Raw genomic sequence first — 17,214 nt, forward strand, 5'->3', positions numbered from 1 at the left:
AATTGAAATACAAATTCAAGGAGAAAAAGTTTTGATAGTTGGAGTTTATGCGCCAAATGAAGGGAAGGCCGAATTTTTTAAGAAGCTGCATGAGACCTTAATGGACTTTTTAGATTACAAAATCGTAATGATGGGAGATATGAATGGAGTTGTCTCCACAAACATGGATAAAGCACAGAGACAAGTGATTTCTAAGGAAGGGAGATTACCAAAGACCTTTTTTGAAATGACTGAAACCATGGACTTTATTGATATTTGGAGAACAAGGAACCCTCTTGAGAGAGAGGGAACTTTTTTCTCTGAAGCAAAAATGACATGGACAAGAATTGACCAAATTTGGGTTACTAGTAGCCTGGCGCCAAGAATTAAAAAAATAGAAATCTGCCCAAAAACCTGCTCCGACCATAACGCGGTAAAGATGGAGATGAAATTAACAACAACTGGATCCTTTAGATGGAGAATGAATGACACCCTACTTAGAGATGAAGAGATTTATAAGAAGGCCCAAAAAACATTGAAAGATTACTTTGAGATAAATTTGAGAACAGAAGTGGAGAAAAGAACAATTTGGGACGCTAGCAAGGCCGTGATGCGTGGTTTCCTAATTCAACAGAACTCTATAAAGAGGAAAAAACAAAATGAGAAGAAAGAATTTTTTGGGGGGAAAATGAAAGAAGGAGAAAAGAAATTGAGGTCCAAACCAAAGTCTCAAGAGATCTTGAGAGAAATAAAGTATTATCAGATGCAATATATGGAACTGATGAATCAGGAAATAGAATGGAAAATAAAGCAAATGAGACAAAAGACATTTGAATCGGCAGATAAATGTGGGAAACTTCTGTCATGGCAATTGAAAAAGAGGCAAAAATTGAACACTGTGACAAGTCTAGAATTGGACGGAAAAATTATCCACAAACCGAATGAGATAAGTAATTGTTTTCAAAGTTTTTTTAGGAAATTGTATGCACAAGGGCCAGTCAATGAACAAGAAATAGAAGAATTTATTAAAAAATATGGACTACCAAAAATTTCAGAACAAAGCAAAATGATTTTGAATGAGAAAATTACAGAACAAGAAATAGAGGGTGCCATTCAGAATATGCAACTATGAAAATCACCAGGACCAGATGGTTTGACTGCTAGATACTACAAAGTAATGGTTAATACAACCACTGAAGGAAGTATGCAATGAAATCTTGGAGGGGAAAAAGGCTCCCGAATCGTGGAAACAGGCTTTTATTTCACTTATACCAAGTGAAATATAGGAACTACCGCCCTATATCTTTATTGAATGTGGATTATAAAATTTTTGCAAACATTTTGGCAAAAAGACTCAAGAGAGTGCTGTTAGGGGAGATTCACAAGGACCAGACAGGCTTTCTCCCAGGGAGATATATGTCAGACAATGTGAGGAACATTATAGACATTTTGGAGTTGCTAGAGGTGGACATTAATAGGAAGGCTGTTTTAATTTTTGTGGACGCGGAGAAAGCCTTTGACAATATTTGTTGGAGCTTTATGAAGAAGAATCTCCAAGGGATGGGGGTAGGCCAAGGTTTTGAAAACGGTATAGGTGCAATATATTCTAAACAAAAAGCAAAGTTAATTGTAAACAATGTGGTAACGGAGGAAATACCAATAGAAAAAGGTACACGACAGGGATGCCCAATATCCCCTTTACTTTTTATATCAGTCCTGGAGGTTTTGTTAAATATGATTAGAAGGGACCAGTTGGTTAAAGGTATTCAGGTCGGAGCCAAAAATTATAAGTTAAGGGCATTTGCAGATGACCTAGTGTTAACTTTGCAACAGCCAGACACTAGTACCAAAAGAGTATTAGAACTAATTGAGATATTTGGTCAAGTAGCAGGATTTAAACTGAACAAACAGAAAACGAAAGTGCTGGGAAAAAAATTAACAATGGAAGAAAAAGAGAGATTTCAGAGTGAAACAGGTTTGGAAATAACAAAAAAAGTGAAATACCTGGGGGTGAATTTAACATCTAAGAATCTGAATTTATTTAAAGACAATTATGAAAAATGTTGGACAGAAGTAAAGAAAGATCTAGAAATATGGTCTAGGTTGAGACTTTTCTTGTTAGGCCGAATTGTGTTATTAAGATGAATGTATTGCCTAGAATGTTATTCTTATTTCAGACCTTACAGATTTTGGACAAGATGGACTGTTTCAAGAAGTGGCAGAAAGACATATCTAAATTTGTCTGGCAGGGCAAAAAGCCCAGAATAAAATTTAAGATTTTAACTGATGCAAAAGATAGAGGGGGCTTTGCCCTGCCGGACTTAAGACTCTATTATGAATCAGCAGCTTTTTGCTGGTTGAAACACTGGTTACTTCTTGAAGACACAGACATTTTGGATTTGGAGGGGTATGATAATAACTTTGGTTGGCATGCATATTTATGGTACGACAAGGCAAAGGTGTATAAAAGTTTTAAAAACCATATTGTCAGGAAAGCATTATACAATGTTTGGACTAGATATAAAGACTTGTTGGAAAGTAAGACTCCCAGGTGGTTGTCACCAATGGAAGCTAAGGCGGTGAAAAAACTTAATATGGATTCTAATTGGCCAAAATACTGTGAAATCCTAGAACAAGATGGTGAGAAGCTTAAACTTCAGAGTTATGAGAAATTAAAGTTCAAAGTTCGAGATTGGTTACATTACCATCAGATAAATGAGACATTTAAGCAGGACAGGAAAAGAGGATTTCAGAAGGAGAGGTCAAAATTAGAAACAGAACTGTTAGAACCCAATACTAAGAATTTGTCAAGAATGTATAACTTGCTGTTGAAATGGAATACACAGGATGAAACAGTGAAATCAGCTATGATTAAATGGGCACAAGATATCGGTCATGATATTATGTTTGCTGACTGGGAACAGTTATGGACCACAGGTGTTAAATTTACGGCATGTAATGCCTTAAAAGAAAACATAATGAAAATGATCTACAGGTGGTACATGACCCCAGTCAAGCTTGCAAAAATTTACCATTTGCCCAATAATAAATGCTGGAAATGTAATGAGACTGAAGGTACCTTTTACCACCTTTGGTGGACCTGCCCAAAGATTAAAGCCTTTTGGGAAATGGTCTATAATGAAACTAAGAAGGTCCTTAAGTGGACTTTTCCTAAGAAACCTGAGGCTTTTCTTCTGGGCATGGTTGGCCAATTGGTGCCAAAGAAGGATAGGACTTTTTTTATGTACGCTACCACAGCAGCAAGAATTCTTCTGGCAAAGTATTGGAAGATGCAAGAACTACCTACTCTGGAAGAATGGCAGACAAAGGTGACAGACTTCATGGGACTGGCAGAGATGACCGGCAGAATCCGAGACCAGGGGAAAGAGACAGTGGAAGAGGACTGGAAGAAATTCAAAATATATCTCAAAAACTGTTGTAAAATTGAGGAGTGTTAAGATGTCAAGGGGTAAGAAGTAGAGAAAACAGCTGTAACTAATAAGTTTAAGGAAATTTAATGAAAGGGAACTAATAGACAAATTGACTAAAGGGTTGCTAAAGAATTGCAGAATAAGGATGAAGCGAAAGGGAGGTATGGGGAAGTCGGAGGAAAGAAGGTGTATGAAAGTAAGGTTATGAAATTATATATGTTTAATGTTTTGTATGTTTTTGTTTTGTGTTGTGTTTGTTTTTTATTATGTGTTTGAAAAATGAATAAAAATTAAAAAAATTTTTAAAAAAAGGGGTCCCTTTACCTTTCCCTTAACCCAGAAATAGTACCTCGGGTTAAGAACTTTGCTTCAGAATGAGAACAGAAATTGTGCTCCGGCAGCACGGTGGCAGCTGCAGGCCCCATTAGCTAAAGTGGTGCTTCAGGTTAAGAACAGTTTCAGGTTAAGAACGGACCTCCGGAACGAATTAAGTATGTAACCAGAGGTACCACTGTAATGTTGTGCTTCAGCAAACCTCAAGGGTCCCTCAAGCCTACCAGTACCTTGTGGTGAAGGTGCTGCTCTGGCTACATAGGGAGTCGTACCTGTCATCCCCCCCCCAGCTGTTATTGGACTGCAGCTCCCATCATCCCTCACCATTGGTCATTCTGGCCAGGACTGATGGGAGATGTAGTCCAACGACATCTGGGTTCTCCATGCCTAGTGCAGGGTAGAGGTTAGGCACTAGGAAACCCAGGTTCAGATCCCCACTTGGCGAAGTAGCTCACCGCGGGACTTGCATCTCTCAGCCTAACCAACCTCACAGGCTTGTTGTGAGAATCAAATGGAGGGGGAGGAGAGCCATGTATTCTGCCTTGAGCTCCAAGAAAGGGTTAGCCAGGATATAAACATAGTGGAGAAATAAATAGGCCCCATCTGATTGGTCCTAGAACAATAGGATTCAGAATGCAGCAGTCTGATTGGTCCTAGAACAATGCAGCAGTATGACTGGTCCGCAGGAGCCACCCAATCCAGCTCTAGGTGGAACTGAATCCACAACCTGATTGGCCTACAGGAGAATCCCGGAATTAGCCAATCACGTGCAGCCCATTGTGTAAATAATGTATATAAAGCAGATATTTGGGGGGAACTTTCATTCCTCCTCACCACTATGAGCTGAATAAAGAGCATAAAATCCACTCTCGACTCCGAGTATATTTCACACGCATTGCCGAGGACTCTGGCACATATTATAAATCTACGGTGTGCAGAATATTGGAGATTCCCAATCCACAAGCTGTCATAAAGCATGTAGGACCAAAAGATCGTGTCACTTGTGGGACATTTCACAATATAGTGGCATATTCGGAAGTGCAGGGTCCTTTCATGATAGTCACAGCTGTGCCACCTCACAGCCACGCCCCTTCTACAATTAATATTTGAAATTTGAAATACTTTATTGTCACTTGTACAACTTGTATACAGTGAGATTACACGAGCAGCCCCCACTCAGCTCTCTCAGACTTAATTCCCCTTGTTTACTGACGCACACCCACCTAACCTGAAAGTCAGTTGCCCTGTTGTTATCTTTTCATTCAGCAGCCTAACAGCCCATGGATAGAAGCTGCTCTTTACCCTGTTGGTGCGACTAATCATGTTTCTATATCTTCTGCCTGAGGGCAGGAGATCAATAAAATGCCGGCCACACAAGCTTCTAAACATATACGATAATCTGAAAATTGTGCAATAATAATAAGGGGTACATTGCAACATAGGAGCCGATTTGTAGGGGCTGAGGTAGTTTCGCACCCCCCCAAATGCATTTTTGAGGGGGGCAGGCCCCCTCAATTTCCAGAGGACATTTGGCTGTGCCCCAGCTATTCAAGAAATTGTATTGCACCCCCTCAGCCAGCTGGAGCTTCCTCACTGCAATGATCAATGCAGATCTCCATATGTTGTCTTGAAGCTAGATCTAATATTTTCTAAAAAGACTCAGAGGTGCCCTTACCGTGAAGTAGACAAACCCAATGGTAGACACGATGCCACAGATAAACCCAACAATGAGGGAGCCATATGCGGTGAGCATCATTTCTGCCGCAGTGCCCACAGCAACGCCCCCTGCCAGGGTGGCATTCTGGATGTGGACCTGCACAAAACAGCAAATTCAGTATTCAGTAATAATAATAATTTTATTATTTGTACCCTGATCGTCCAGCTGTGTTCACGGAACAACCACGAGGACCACCATTTATAGCATGAGGCTTCCGATTACTGTGGTACAGTTAAGCCAGGAGTGGTGCCCTTCACACATTTTGGACTCCAATTCCATCATTCCTGATGGTTGTCCACTGCTGGCTGGGGCTGATGGGAGCTGGAGTCCAGCGACATCTGTAAGACCATGGGTTCCCCATTCCTGTTTTACAAAGGATGGAAGTGAAACTCACATCCCTTATCTTTCACATGCTGGTCCATACAATCTTAGGCTGTGTACATTTATACTTCTGAAGTACAATCAGAGCACCTTGTACCCCTCAGCGAATTCTGGGCCCTGTACTTTACCCCTCGCAGCTACAATTCCTGGCAACTGTTAAAAGAAAATTACAAGGCCCAGAATTCTTTGAGGGAAGGAATGTGCTTTAAAGTAGGCATAGCCAAACTCAGCCCTCCAGATGTTTTGGGACTACAACTCCCATCACCCCTAGCTAACAGGACCAGTGGTCAGGGATGATGGGAATTGTAGTCCCAAAACATCTGGAGGGCCAAGTTTGGCTTTAAAGTGTGTGTACTTTGCCTTATTCTCCTTCTGTCACCACCCTTTCTGGAGTCCTGTGGTGATGTCTTCTTCCATCACTCTTCTACAAACTGTTGGAAGCCAACCAAACCTTCCCAGCTCATTTGCCAAGCCTCTGCCCTTCTCCTTTCATGGTATCTACCCCTTGTCTCAGTTGCCCTTGTTGTTTGCTAGCACTTGGCTCCTGGACATTTGCAGGTTATCTTCAGCTCATTTTTACTCAGAACAGACCCCCTTGGAATTAATGGGCCTAGGTTAGGCCATTAATTTCAATGGGTCTACCCTGACTAAAATTTAATTAGCTATAACCCTATGTCTACTTATGATTGCACATATTGTTTGTTTTGCACTCATTGCAGTTGAGATTGGAGCCTTCGCAGTCCATGGATCTTCGACAGCCACCTTCGCTGAATTGTTTTCAGTGCCTGCTAAAATGCTGGTGCGTAATATGAAGTCTGGACATGTGGTTTTAATTAGGATAAGTGCTTTATTAGAGCATGGTACGGGTAACGGCAAGGTTGCAGGCTCGATCCCCTATGGGACGGCTGCATATTCCTGCATTGCAGGTGTTTGGACTAGATGATCCTCAGGGTCCCTTCTAACTTTGCAATTCTATGATAATGGCTTCATTTTATATTTTAATTTATTTTATATAACTTGATTTCTTATGTTTGTTTTTATATTTTTAAAATCACCACTTTAGATCACATTTTGTAAATCCCTGGGAGGTATCCCTGTTCTAGCAAGTGACACATAAATGTTGTTAAATAGAATAAATAAATAAACTGAGGTGTGCCCAGACTGTCAGTAGGGGGTGGGTTCAAGTGCACACTGAGAAACTGAGCTTTGTGCAGTTAAAGTGGATTAAAGTGCTTTGGTGACCTCAAGAAAATCACTTAACGGCAACAACAACAACTTTTGTGGTTAGGAAAGTGTTGGGGGAATGCGTTGAAAAGTGTATGATGAAACAATGATTCACAGGATATAAACACTGAAGAAGCAAATGGGGATGAATGGTCATTGTCATATATAGCCTACCAGGAAATGAATAAGAATGAAAGCTCAGTCAACACCAGATATGATCATCTAACCCCATGAGCTTTCTTCAAGCAAATCAGAATGACTGCTCAATGAGCTTGTCATGCAGAAGATTCTGAGCAGCTTAAGTAACAGAATTCCAAGCCTTGGATCAGGGCTAGCCAACTCCCATCAGACCCAGCTAGTATATAGTCAAGGATCAGGGATGATGGAGGTTGCAGTTGGAACAATATCTGGAGAGGGACCACCTTGGCTACCCAAGGAAGGTGAGAAGGGCTGCAGCTCAATGGTAGAGCATGTGTTTGTTCTCCAACTTTGTAGAATTCAGTTCGTATCAAAGTCACAGAATCAAATAATTGTAGAGTTGGAAGGGACCGGTATGCTGCCCCTACCACTTATGGTTGTGGGATGTAGTCCATTGGAGCAGTCAAATGCAACATTCCTTGTTTGCCTAGAGTGGACACAGACAGGGGGATGTTGAACCAGCCAGCTGAACTTCCTGTCCCACCTAGTCTGGAGCATCCTCCCCCTACATGTGACCAGGGAGGTGGACGTGACCCTGGCAGACCCCACAAAAGGTCCAGCCACGCAGCCATCCTCCTCTTTTGATGCCTTTTCTTCTCTTTTCTTCTCTTGGACTGCATTGTTGGCTCTCTGCCAGCAGCACATGGTCCCATCCTTACAAGGGTGTAAGCCACATTGTATCTGTATCTGTAAGCTAAAGCCTGCCTTCAGGGATCCAACTGTGAACTGAATGTGAGTAAACTTCTTATTACTTTTAAAAGAAGCTTCTTGTGTCTTTATTCTTTTTAGGAGGGATAAAAGGGGACTCACCAGGAACAGAACCCAATCTGAACAAAGCCAGATCGGATTGCTTAAGTAAAGAGGTTCAAACAAATTTACCAACTACCTCCCTGCTATATATTGGGGAATGTCACTCTGCTGCTGACTCACAAGCATGATTTAGGAAGGATACTATGAAATCGATATATCCTCTCCTAGTATTTACAACATTCCCACAATAGCACCCATGAAAGGTCTCCATAAATATTTTTCAATAAATATGAGAGGTTGTTTGCTCCTCCTGCTCAGTTCCTCCTTGCACTGACTCAGCCCCTCCTAGGCTGAACACACCTCCTCAGACATATCCAGATTTCGCTGGATACCAGGATTAGGCACCTACCTACCCTCACTTCCTTTCTGAAAAGAGGAGACATGCAAAGAGGTTCTCTCGGTGGACAAATGTGGTAGTGGCTGGTGCCCATGGGATTTGCTCCACCAGCTTCAAAAGCTTGGTGATCTTGCCCTACATCTGCACTCAAATAATCTCAGGATTAGAAAGACCTCTCTCTGAATCCTTGGAGAGTTGTTGACAGTCTGAGCAGACAATAATGAACTATAGACGGTCTCATTACAGTCGAGTTTCCTGCATTCAGTAGGCTATACTCTTATCAAGGGAAAGTGACCCTCCTCCTCTTGCTCTCCAGAACCCAATTCTGTCTACTTGGTTCCATTGATTACCCTTCCGTTCTTTATTTCCCACTGGTGCCAGCTGCACGGCTGAAGAGATAAGCTTTCTCAGTTAAAAGGCACACTGAATAGTGGCTTGCCTCTTCAACATTTAGCAGAAAACATTAGCATTCCCCCCCCCCTTGCTCTTCCATAATGACCATTGGCAGTCCTTGGAAAAGTGGTTTGAAACCACTACACCCAAGAATTTTGGAAACCTTTAATTTCTCTGCAACTCCTCCCAAAATAATTACTTGCCAGAGGTGTGTGTGGATGTGCATCTCCCTACAGTTCCTATGAGCCCACAAAACACAAGGAGCAAAGAAGGGAGCGTACTTATGCACCCCATGCTAGTGGTGGCAATGTGAAGATCGTCAGTCTTTGCTCACCATGTTCAGCTTGCCTTTCTTCTGCAACAAGCTTGAGAAGGCCACAGTCGTGAGGACACAGGCCGCCAGAGAGCAATAGGTGTTGATGGCAGCTCGGTGTTGGGCATCTCCATGATCAGAAATGGCAGAGTTGAAACTGGGCCAGTACATCCATAGAAATAAGGTGCCTGGAGGAGGAGGAGGGAAGAACTAACTTGCAACATCAGATCAACAGAAGCATCTAGATCAGGGGTTCCCAACCTTTTCGGTATGTCAACCCACAAATCCAATTTTACTTGGATTCATGACCCATTCGTTCATTGTAACATGAATTTTGGGCTGTAGTTCTTCTTTGCCACCAGTAAATGGTCCCCAAGTGTTAAAATATAAGGCTCAAGCCCTGCCAGTAACCATTATCAGGAATCCTGGCACACAGGATTTCTGCTGTAGACCGATTCTTGTGATGTATTTCTGCTGTAGACCACCTCCTTTTATGATGTTTTGGGGGTTGGTCTTGGCCTACAGGGTGGGAAATTTCAAAAGTCTACATAATGCACACCATTGTTTAAGGTTCTCCCTCCAGCATGTGGGGAGTGGGGACCCTGTTACAACAGTTAATACAGATCAGGCTTACTAGCTGCTTTGCTTCTCAATATACTCTGGTTGGCCTCTGTTATTTTCTCCTACCGATAGCAGACCCACTTAAGGCCTCTATACGGGCTCTTGGATACCCCATAAGGGAAAAGGAGCAGTATTTTTTTTCTATAACACACCGCTGATGTAGAACATGCTGACACTGAGCCTTGTGAGCTGACAAAGAAGAACACTGTCATCTGCAGAGCATTTCATTGTTCAATCTGTCTCTGAGCTCCTTTGGCAGGATTAAGGATGGAGAGAAGGGGCATTCTTCTGGGGCCAATCTTTCCTAAGGCTGGCCACCCTACAAGCTAAAGGCGGAAAGCATCATAAACCAAAGGCAAATCTTACCAATCATAGAGAAGAGATCTGAGTGGTAGACAGAACCCTGCTTATCTTTGGTCTGCTCCAAGTTGGGCCGATACAAAATGGCGGTCACCACTAGTCCAAAGTAAGCGCCAAATGTGTGAATGGTCATGGATCCACCAGCATCTTTAACCTGCAGTGATGGGAGAGAACAGGGGTCAGTCTTGAGAAGGAACAGGAGGGTCTCCATGACTGTCCCACAAGCAGCTAGACCACAATGAGAAAATCCCCTCACAGAGCAACAATTCTCAGAGCGGTCTTACAATCCAATCCCTCTTCACAGAGAACTCTGGGAATTATAGTTCTGTGAGGGGAATAAGGGCCTCCTAACAACTCTCAGAACCCTTACCAAACTACAACTCCCAGGAGTATTTGGGAGAAGCCATGACTGTTAAAAAGTGTTTTAAATGTGTGGTGTTTAAAATGCATGCCCTCCAACATGTTCAGGGTGAAAACTGGGATGTGCATCTTCCAGGCTGCGCTCCCAGGCAAGTCATGTGACCTGTGCGAGAGTACACAGCCAAAACACCTCACATTTTGGGGCTCCGTGATCTCATGAGATATCACGATCTCACTCGTTTTCAGGTGCCATGCTCTCACGTGAGAGAACAGAGCCCCAAAATGGGATGTTCCCATTTAATTGGGGCAGTTGAGTGGTATGTAAAACATATGGTGTGAATGTGGCGAATCTTGGCAACAGTGAAAGCTTTCTCCAATGTAGTCAAGGCACCCTCCCCAAGCTCAGGACCACAGCAGAAGTCAAAGGCTTAAAGCTCCCCAACACCCCTCTTTTTTGTGCCAGAGTCCAGATCTAGATTGAGGGAGGCCTGTGCTAACTCACAGTTTAAAACAGGGGTAGGTAACCTAAGGCCCAGGGGCCGGATCCATCCCAATCGCCTTCTAAATCCAGCCCGCGGACGGTCCGGAAATCAGCATGTTTTTACATGAGTAGAATGTGTCCTTTTATTTGAAATGCATCTCTGGGTTATTTGTGGGACCTGCCTAGTGTTTTGACATGAGTAGAATGTGTGCTTTTATTTAAAATGCATCTCTGGGTTATTTGTGGAGCATAGGAATTCATTCATTTCCCCCCCCCCCCAATATAGTCCGGCCCACCACATGGTCTGAGAGAAGGTGGACTGGCCCATGGCTGAAAAAGGTTGCTGACGCCTGCTTCAAAACAACTACAATTTGTGCAATTGCTAATCCCATGAATGGTGTTCTGTCCAGTTTGATTCTGAGCTTGGCACATAAAAACAGTGTTTTGGAGCTGATAAAAGAAGAATGTTATACGCGAAAATATAGGAAATTAATCTGGCTTTCCGTTTATGGAGTGAATTCATTGTAATATTATTTGGTGCAACTGACATGAATTTGGCAAACAAGTAATATTTCCTAGCACTTGCAACATTGGTGGGCCTGAGTGAAGCCCAAGGCTGTCCTTACATCCCACACAGTGACAAAAAAATCTATTTTTGAGCTTGCCTCCCTCAGGGCACAGTCCAGTTCCTCTATCTGATGGTCTGAGGAATGTCTTCCTCTGGGGGCCTTTACACACCATTGCCCTACTTGTGCAATCACATTCCACAAGGCCAGGACTGACTCCAGGTTTTTGGATAAGAGACCTGCAGATAAAGCTCCCCAACACCGCCTCCCCCCTTTGTTTTGCCAGACTCCTGATCTAAATTGGGGAAGGCCTGTGCCCACTCACCCATTAAAACAACTACTATTGTGCAATTGCTAATCCCATGAGTGGTGTTCTGTTCAGTTTGGTTCTGTCCCTCAAGTAGTTTTCCTTTCATCCCTCCCCTTCCCACACAGGAGGGTTACTTGGCTGGCTGGGCCCCCACTCTTCCCCCTGCTAGTTGCTCTGCTCCATCTGCACTATACATTTAAAGCAGTATCATACACAGTCAGGGCTTCCCCCCAAAGAATCCTGGGAAATGTAGCTGGTTAAGGGTGCTGACAACCTAGGTTCCCCGATCAAGGATCCTGAGTTCAATCATTCTGGAAATTGCTGCTAAACCACCTGAATTACATCTAGCTTATCTACTCCAGGACATTGACTCTTATAGAACATTACAGGTTGCTAGATTCCTGATTTCAGTTCTTACATATAAAAGACTTCATGGAATGCTGCATGACTATTAAAAATCCAGTAAACTCTATGCACCATCCTTATCTTCAAGGCCATAACACGGTACATCTAGAGATTGTAAGTAATGTGAAGGAGATTATGCGATGAAATATTTTAGTTGATATTTTAGATTGTAAATTGCTATTTTATCTATTGATTTGTTTTACCTTGTGGGCTTATAGCCGAATAAAGTATTATCTATCTATCTATCTATCTATCTATCTATCTATCTATCTATCTATCTAGGTTCCTGCCAACCTAGCAGTTCGAAAGCATGTCAAAGTGCAAGTAGATAAATAGGTACCGCTCCGGCGGGAAGGTAAACGGCGTTTCCGTGCGCTGCTCTGGTTTGCCAGAAGTGGCTTAGTCATGCTGACCACATGACCTGGAAGCTGTACACCGGCTCCCTCGGCCAATAAAGCGAGATGAGCGCCGCAACACCAGAGTCGTCTGTGACTGGACCTAATGGTCAGGAGTCCCTTTACCTTTACTTAAGGGTGCTGAGAGTTGGAAGGAAATCCCCTATTGCCAGGATGCTGTCAGCAGCTCCCAGCTGGTTGCCCAGGAAAGTATAAAGAAACATTTCATACAGTCCTTTTTTATTCCATACTTTAAGAGAGAGGCCGTAGAACCCAGCCTCTTGGATAACGGCGTGGTCCTGAGTAAATCTCCACTCCCCTTCTCTCCCACTTCTTCATTCGTCTTCTCTTCTATGGGTGCTGATAAATGCCCTTTGTCTTTGAGCTCTTTGCTCTCCTACTTTTAAGTCTCACCTGGTTCTGGGAGATGGTGGGTCTGGAATGCTTTCTAGTGATAACATGTCAGCCAGCTGCTCCTCCGGCCCTGCCTGCTCCTCCACTCCTCTGATTTCCCAACTTTCCCCCTCATCTGCCTCTGAGTTGAGACCTCCCTCAACCCCCTGTTGTAAATCTGTACTGTCTTCCTCTTCCTCCTCCCTGGAAGGGGCAGGGTGGGGAGGCAGTCTCCACCATTCCTCCTCTGCCCAGACCCTGACACCTATTCTCCTTACAGAGCAGCAGAGGACTTTGGGCTTTCAGATTTCAGTGGCGCCCTATGCAATACCAAAATTTGGTGCCTCCCCCCTGGCCTCTCATCTTCCTTTGTTTGTCATTGTTACAACGTCCCTGCAGCACCCTCTAGGCTTGGCGCCCAGTGTGGGCGAAGCAGTCGCTCTGCCCTAAATCCACTTGTGTGCAGAGCTAGATTTCCCAAAGTTTCCTGGGAAGGAGAATTAATTGTGAAACCACTTGGACACTAGTAAGTGTCTGTGAACTCAGCTACATTGGCAAAGAAAAAGCGCCTCGTATGCGCTGTATATTCATTAAAACACTGTGACACCAGGTGGCGATGTGGAGTTCCATTTTTGCCAACCCGATTTCTTATACAAAGTTTATGGCGCGTTTAACTGAAACACTTCTTGGATGTGTCTAGATCCAGCCTGTGTGTGTGTGTGTGTGTGTGTGTGTGAGAGAGAGAGAGAGAGAGAGAGAGAGAGAGAGAGAGAGAGAGAGAGAGAGAGAGAGAAAGAAATAGTCTTACGTGGAGCAGGTCCAGCAGGATGTATTCATTAACAGAGAAGAGAGTCACTTGAAACAATGTCATGATCAGCAGCTGCACAGGACTGATTTTGCCCAGGACGGCGCCAAAGGCGATGCAGACAGAACCCACACAGAAATCTGCACCAATCATGCTGAGAGGAAGAGGAAATTAGAAATGAAGCACATTTATGTATATACAGTGGTACCTCGGGTTACAGACACTTCAAGTTACGCGTTTTCAGGTTGCGCACCGCGCAGAACCTGGAAGTACCAGAACGGGTTACTTCCAGGTTTCGGCGCTCACGCATGTGCAGAAGTGTTAAATCACACTTTGCGCATGCGCAGAAGTGCCAAGTCGCGACCCGCGCATGCACAGACACAGCACTGTGGGTTGCGAACATGCCTCCTGCACGGATCACGTTCGCAACCCAAGGTTCCACTGTATATCAAAACCTGTATAAACCAGTGTACTTCCACCTTGAGTCCCCAGACGTTGTTGGAGCAGTAGTGGATTGTGTGTTGGGTGGCAAGCAGGTATGGTACAAAGAGACCTGCGGGAGCCCTGGATGGGCTGTGCTGCTGCACATCACCATGTCATTTTCACCACACCATTATCCTTCTGCCTCTAATTCTGCCCATATGACTGACTGGAGATCAGGCAAGCACCACTGCCTCCCCATGCCGCCCGCTACTGCGTTGGATCACAACTCCCATCATCCTGTCCATTAGCTAAGCTGGCTACGGTGATGATGGGAGTTGTAGTCCAACATCTAGGACCCAAGGATGAAGCAACGCTGGTATAAACTGAATCTGTATCAGGAGGCCCTCACAGGGAGGACAGAAACACCACGTGTGGATCTTCCATCTTTCCTGGTCCCCTTTGCCTCTCCTTTACTATACTTTCCTGTTACAGTGGTACCTCAGATTAAGTACTTAATTCGTTTCAGAGGTCTGTACTCAACCTGAAACTGTTCTTAACTTGAAGCACCACTTTAGCTAATGGGGCTCTTGCTGCCGCTGCGCCGCCACTGCACAATTTCTGTTCTCATCCTGAAGCAAAGTTCTTAACCTGAGGTACTATTTCTGGGTTAGCAGAGTATGTAACCTGAACCATATGTAACCCAAGGTACCACTGTATTTGTTTTCTAAATGCCTGTTTTAAAGTGTACAGTGGTACCTTGGGTTACATACGCTTCAGGTTACAGACTCCAATAACGCAGAAATAGTACCTCGGGTTAAGAACTTTGCTTCAGGATGAGAACAGAAATCGTGCCCTGGCGGCACAGCGGCAGCAGGAGGCCCCATTAGCTAAAGTGGTGCTTCAGGTTAAGAACAGTTTCAGGTTAAGAATGGACCTCCAGAACGAATTAAGTTCTTAACCCAAGGTACCACTGTAGATTCCTTGCAGCAGGGACCTGTATTTCTGACTTAACTGACCCTGTGGTGGTATGCTACAAAGGTATAGTAAATAACAGCTGGGCTATTGTCTTGATCCAACTGGCTCATCTTATATTCTTCTGACTATTCAGACTCTTAATGCCATATTTTAATGCTCTAAGCATTCATTTTGTCCTATTAACAATTCTGTGAAACTCAGAAGTTTCCATATCTTTCTGGTTCCCTATAGGGCGAAAGGACTCCTTCTCACTCGCCAGCCCTCCTTCCTTGTGTGTATCTTTACATTCAAATACAGTGGTACCTCAGGTTGAGAACTTAATTCGTTCTGGAGGTCCGTTCTTAACCTGAAACTGTTTATAACCTGAGGTACCACTTTAGCAAATGGGGCCTCCCGCCGCCGCGCAATTTCTGTTCTCATCCTGAGGCAAAGTTCTTAACCCGAGGTACTATTTCTGTGTTAGCGGAGTATGTAATCTGAAGCATTGCGATATCACTGTACAACAAACTGGTTCTTTTCATCAGTGTATCACACTAACCTCATAGTCCAGCCAAGAAATACGGGACCCCCACCCACCCACCCCAGCCAGGTTCCATATGGGCAAACTTACCTTTCCACTCCAATGAGTATCTTCCCATTCTCAAAGGTATGAAACCAGCCCTGAACCAAGAGAGCCCACTGGATCCCAAAGGCGGCAAGGAGGAAGTTGAATGCAACAGCCCCAAAACCGTAGCGTTGAAGAAATGTCATGAGGAATCCAAAGCCGACGAAAATCATCACATGAACATCTTGGAAAGCTGCATTAAAGAAAGAAATTGACGTTGGTTCAAAAACGTGTGTCCAATAGAATAAGAAAACAAAAAGAACATAACGTTTAGAGAAGATTGGAAAGCGTCTATCGAATATATGTACAGCTGAAAATGCTGGCAGCGTTAAGATAAATTCAACAGTGTAAATAAGTTATGGTGGATGTAATAATGGGGAATACTGAATGGTATAGTTTCTGTAAAATATGCAGGGATTGTAAAATGAACCATGGAATGAGAAGAAGGGAAGTTAGTGATATCTTAAGGATGTAAAAGGGACGCAGGTGGCACTGTGGGTTAAACCACAGAGCCTAGGACTTGCTGATCAGAAGGTCGGCGGTTCGAATCCCCGTGACGGGGTGAGGTCCCGTTGCTCGGTCCCTGCTCCTGCCAACCTAGCAGTTCGAAAGCACATCATACTGCAAGTAGATAAATAGGTACCACTCCGGCGGGAAGGTAAACGGCGTTTCCGTGCGCTGCTCTGGTTCGCCAGAAGCGGCTTAGTCATGCTGGCCACATGACCCGGAAGCTGTACGCTGGCTCCCTCGGCCAATAAAATGAAATGAGTGTCGCAATCCCACTGTCGGCCACAACAGGACCTAATGGTCATGGGTCCCTTTACCCTATACCTTTAAGGATGTAAAAATGAGTACTTTAAATTGTAAAACAGAAAAATTAATAAAAATTATATATAAAAACAAAAATGTGTGTTCACCCCAACCCTCATCTCACTTTATCTGAATATCTAACAACCACGCTCGCTTCCTGTTTCATTTCATTTCATTTCACTTTTAATTCCCATACCACCTTTCAATATTACTATGCACAAGGCACTTTACAGCAACAAAATATGCAACAGAAAACACACACCAGATGATAACCTGATCCAATACAAAAAGTCATTATAAAACATAACTTCAAAATGGAACGGCTTAAATCAAACAAAGTACCGGTAATATTCAATAATCTATTAGAATATAACAGTACACAATAAAATCAACTCTCAAAATGCCAGCAAATAATAATTGAACAGAAATTCAGTCTTAACAATCACAGTAAATAATTGCTAAACTATGATCAATAAAAATAACTGCAAGTCGTGATGCATAAAATACCACAATACCTACAAAACCATGTAAAAGGATCAAGTTGAGAAACAAAGATGCACAACTTATAAAACTATTTTTTTTTAAAAAAA

The 17,214-nt window shown here is 43.4% G+C and overlaps 1 protein-coding gene across 1 annotated transcript in view; it reads right to left on the bottom strand.

The window, feature by feature from the left end:
- Positions 1–17,214, bottom strand: part of RHCG (Rh family C glycoprotein) — a 41,813-nt gene that overhangs the window by 11,095 nt on the left and 13,504 nt on the right. The window contains exons 2-6 of the mRNA XM_081888652.1: positions 15,821–16,007; positions 13,816–13,966; positions 10,104–10,251; positions 9,138–9,304; positions 5,419–5,556 (exon numbers count right to left, since the gene is read on the bottom strand). Coding sequence (XP_081744778.1) covers positions 5,419–5,556; positions 9,138–9,304; positions 10,104–10,251; positions 13,816–13,966; positions 15,821–16,007 — 791 coding nt within the window. The remainder of the gene's footprint in view (positions 1–5,418; positions 5,557–9,137; positions 9,305–10,103; positions 10,252–13,815; positions 13,967–15,820; positions 16,008–17,214) is intronic.

The sequence above is a fragment of the Podarcis melisellensis genome (assembly GCF_964234715.1).
Source record: "Podarcis melisellensis genome assembly, chromosome: 14".
In the NCBI taxonomy this organism is placed as follows: Eukaryota; Metazoa; Chordata; class Lepidosauria; order Squamata; family Lacertidae; genus Podarcis; species Podarcis melisellensis.